Consider the following 4,452-nt stretch of genomic DNA (forward strand, 5'->3'; position numbering starts at 1 on the left):
TCCCACATGGCTAAGATACGAACACACCAACATCACTGGATAAAACCAACTATCCATAGCTTGAGTCCCACATGGCTAAGATACGAACACACCAACATCACTGGATAAAACCAACTATCCATAGCTTGAGTCCCACATGGCTAAGATATGAACACACCAACATCACTGGATAAAACCAACTATCCATAGCTTGAGTCCCACATGGCTAAGATACGAACACACCAACATCATTGGATAAAACCAACTATCCATAGCTTGAGTCCCACATGGCTAAGATACGAACACACCAACATCATTGGATAAAACCAACTATCCATAGCTTGAGTCCGACATGTCTAAGGTACGAACACACTAACATCATTGGATAAAACCAACTATTCATAGCTTGAGTCCCACATGGGTGAGATAAGAACACAGCAACATCATTGGATAAAACCAATTATCCATAGCTTGGGTCCCACATGGCTAAGATATGAACACACCAACATCATTGGATAAAACAACTATCCATAGCTTGAGTCCCACATGGGTGAGATATGAACACACCAACATCATATGGATAGTTGGGTGTGTTGGAAACAATGAGGTGAGTACGTCTGGCTGTGAAGAACAGCACTACATGTGTGCAATGAAGTGAGTATGTTTGAAGAACAGTACATACTGTATATAAAAATAAAAAGCAGGAATTTTGTTCAGTAAAATTATTCAGCTAATTTTTAGGATTCTTCTTTTTTTTTTAGAATTGTTAAAACATTATTTTTGGTTCATAGTTATGGTTATAGTTCATAGTTATGGTTATAGGTTATAGTTCATAGTTATGGTTATAGGTTATAGTTCATAGTTATGGTTATAGTTCATAGTTATGGTTATAGGTTATAGTTCATAGTTATGGTTATAGGTTATAATGTTTTCAAGATTTTAATATAAAATACTTTTGTGAATGTTATCTTGAAATTTTTTTGTCTCACAAAATTGGAGAAGGGTCCTTAGACCACTGTGGAAATCTCACTACATTAACCCTTATATTCTATTATAATATTTTTTAAAGTTATTTAATCTATAAAAATTGTTGTATCACATTAGGCCTGATATTTGGCATTGTTTTTATATTTACCACCAGAAGAGAACAATGGCATCTGTTCTCTTCCAACACATGCTGGGAAAGCTTGCTTTCATCGACACGAAAGGAAAGCCGGGATAGAGCTATTCTTAGTGAAATCTACGCGAACACTCTCACCAGCCGCTTTGGACAAATTATAGAAGATGTTCAGAGAATGTACAAGAGGGTAATATCTTGTTTAATTACGATTAAGTTTGTCTATTTTTCTCTGATCTTTGTATTGACAAAAGGACATTTTTTACATCGACATGGATGGGGATTTAGATTTTATGAAAAACGATTCCTTCACAAATTTATGATCCAGGACATTTGTGTGTTGTTTACGGCAATAATATTTACTAATTTTACACTTGTACACTTGATGACTTGTGTTATTATGTATGTAGTGTGTGATTAAACATAACTTTTGACAACATTTGAAGGGAAAATATTGTATATATTTTCCTAAATTATAGTATTGTAACTTAATGCTGTAAAATAGATAATTCGTCTCTTGTAAATGAAGATAGTGTTCATATATTTTCTGTTAAGGTTTATTATATATATATAGCTAGATCAATAGCCAGCAATGTTTTTTCTCAACAGTTAAGTCAGAGAGTCATTTGTCAGTCAGTCCCAAAACACTCCATTATAAATCTGCTAAATGAATATATATGTAAGTTTGATGTTTTGTTAGGGTTTGAAACCGTGCCTGTTATATCTAAATTTGAGAAAAGTAGTGAACATTGATTTGTTTCCAGTTTATTAACGGAACAGTTTAATTAAAGATGTGTTTTTACAGTGTCGAGAAGTTGGAGTGGAAAGCCATGAAGAACTACTGAAAGTCCTGCATGAGCTTCATACTGTGAGTTAATAGATCAATGGTTGTAAGAGTTCTATTTAACACACATATTGAGTTAATAGATCAATGGTTGTAAGAGTTCTATTTAACACACATATTGAGTTAATAGATCAATGGTTGTAAGAGTTCTATTTAACACACATATTGAGTTATTAGACCAACGGTTGTAAGAGTTCTATTTAACACACACATATTGAGTTAATAGATCAATGGTTGTAAGATTTCTATTTAACACATGTATTGAGTTAATAGATCAACGGTTGTAAGGGTTCTATTTAACACATGTATTGAGTTAATAGATCAACGGTTGTAAGGGTTCTATTTAACACATATATTGAGTTATTAGATCAACGGTTGTAAGAGAGAGTTCTATTTAACACACACACATTGAGTTATTAGATCAATGGTTTTAAGGGTTCTATTTAACACACACATATTGAGTTATTAGACCAACGGTTGTAAGAGTTCTATTTAACACACATATTGAGTTATTAGATCAACGGTTGTAAGACAGAGTTCTATTTAACACACACTTTTTTTTTTCCAGTTAAGGTATTTGACTACAGATTTTCTTAACGTTTAATTTTTGAAAAAACTATCAAAAATGGCAAATTCTGAAGTTTATGAATTTTAATTATTGTTTTTTCTGATAAGTATTCTAAAAGTTTTCATGACTGGTTGTAGTTAAAAAAAAAAGGGGGGGAGAAAACTTGTTTAAATTTCTGTATTACTGTTTTAGTCTTGTTTTGCTGTGATTGTCTAGTTTGTGTTTTGGTTTCTAGAGCATGAAGACCTACCATGCTTACCACTCTGAAGAAAGGCAGATGGAAAGTAAGATTAAAATTCTCGAGTCCCAGAAGAGCAAACTAGAGCAGTCAATCTCTTCTGAGAAGATCCAGCGACTAAAGAAATATAATTTAATAGTAAAGGATCTCCAAAAGGTATTGATCTCTTGTGTGTTCAATAACTTAAGTTTGAGTTGCTTGTGAAACCCAGAGAGTATAATCGTAAAATACATGCAGACTATGTTGTTGTAATTATACTTCTGTAGAGAATGGTACTTAATATGTATCCATATTTTAAAACATTTTGTCCTTTCTATTTTATATCTTCACTAGTAAGAGTAGGCTAAAGAATCAGTGTTGTTTTATGCCTTCACCAGTAAGAGAAGGCCAAAGAGTTGGTGTTATTTTATGCCTTCGCCAGCAAGAGAAGGCCGAAGAGTCGGTGTTGTTTTATGCCTTCGCCAGCAAGAGAAGGCCGAAGAGTCGGTGTTGTTTTATGCCTTCGCCAGCAAGAGAAGGCCGAAGAGTCGGTGTTGTTTTATGCCTTTGCCAGCTAGAGAAGGCAATTATTAGTTATTATTTGAGACATATATAATACCAAAGTTCTTTACTTATAAACATATTAAGTAATAAAAAAGAAAAATCAAAATTCTGTTGCTTATTAACAGAACCCTACTACAAAGTTGGACATTCTCTCTATCTAGTAAAACAATTATTATTCATTATCTAATTCTTGTGTATACTTTTTAGAGACAGTCCAAGTATAATGATTCAAAGCTCAAATCCCTGAAGGCTCGAAATGATTACGTGTTGTGTTTGGATGCAGCGAATGCAGTGGTTCAGAAGTACTATGTTGATGATCTTCCAGACTTGATTGATGTAAGTTGGTTTTTTAAATGAGGAAACTGTGTTTGTAGTTTTAAAATAATCAAATAGATACATATATGGGAAAATATCTGATATAAACCAAAGATAAATTTATTATCTAGAATAAAGATGTCTGTTGTCTGGTATTTTTTTAGAAAGATGCCACTTTTCAAGACACAACCAAACATATTAGTATATAAGGGGAGGTTTCACTCAATTAACTATAATTCTCAGAGAAGGACTTGGTTTCTAAACATCCATCCAATAGTGCTATTATGTTCATATCTCACCCATGTGGGACTGAAGCTATGGATAGTTGGTTTTATCCAATGATGTTGGTGTGTTCATATCTTAGCCATGTGGGACTCAAGGTGTAGTGCTGTTCCTCACAGACAGACGTACTCACCTCATTGTTTCCAACACAAGTGTAGTGCTGTCTGTGAAGAACAGCACTACACTTGTGTTGGAAACAATGAGGTGAGTACGTCTGTCTGTGAAGAACATATGCACTTCATTGTTCTTTGTTTACGATATTAATCTATTACACTATAATAACAAGTTTTACATGGTTGTAATACTTACTTCTAAACAACTAACACACACAGCCTGTTCTTTGTTTACTATATTAATCTATTATACTATAATAACAAGTTTTACATGGTTGTAATACTTACTTCTAAACAACTAACACACACAGTCTGTTCTTTGTTTACTATATTAATCTATTATACTATAATAACAAGTTTTACATGGTTGTAATACTTACTTCTAAACAACTAACACACACAGTCTGTTCTTTGTTTACGATATTAATCTATTACACTATAATAACAAGTTTT

At 32.9% G+C, this 4,452-nt stretch overlaps 1 protein-coding gene across 1 annotated transcript; it reads left to right on the plus strand.

Moving 5' to 3' along the window:
• Positions 1–1,083: 1,083 nt before the first annotated feature.
• LOC111084223 (SLIT-ROBO Rho GTPase-activating protein 1-like) lies at positions 1,084–3,646 on the plus strand (the record flags this gene model as incomplete). The annotated part of the gene is made up of 4 exons (XM_022380992.1): positions 1,084–1,286; positions 1,902–1,964; positions 2,744–2,902; positions 3,497–3,646. Coding segments are annotated over 4 exons (575 nt in total), but the record flags the coding sequence as incomplete, so codon positions are not given.
• Between the last annotated feature and the right edge of the window lie 806 nt (positions 3,647–4,452).

The sequence above is a fragment of the Limulus polyphemus genome, unplaced genomic scaffold (assembly GCF_000517525.1).
Source record: "Limulus polyphemus unplaced genomic scaffold, Limulus_polyphemus-2.1.2 Scaffold14873, whole genome shotgun sequence".
Lineage (NCBI taxonomy): Eukaryota > Metazoa > Arthropoda > Merostomata > Xiphosura > Limulidae > Limulus > Limulus polyphemus.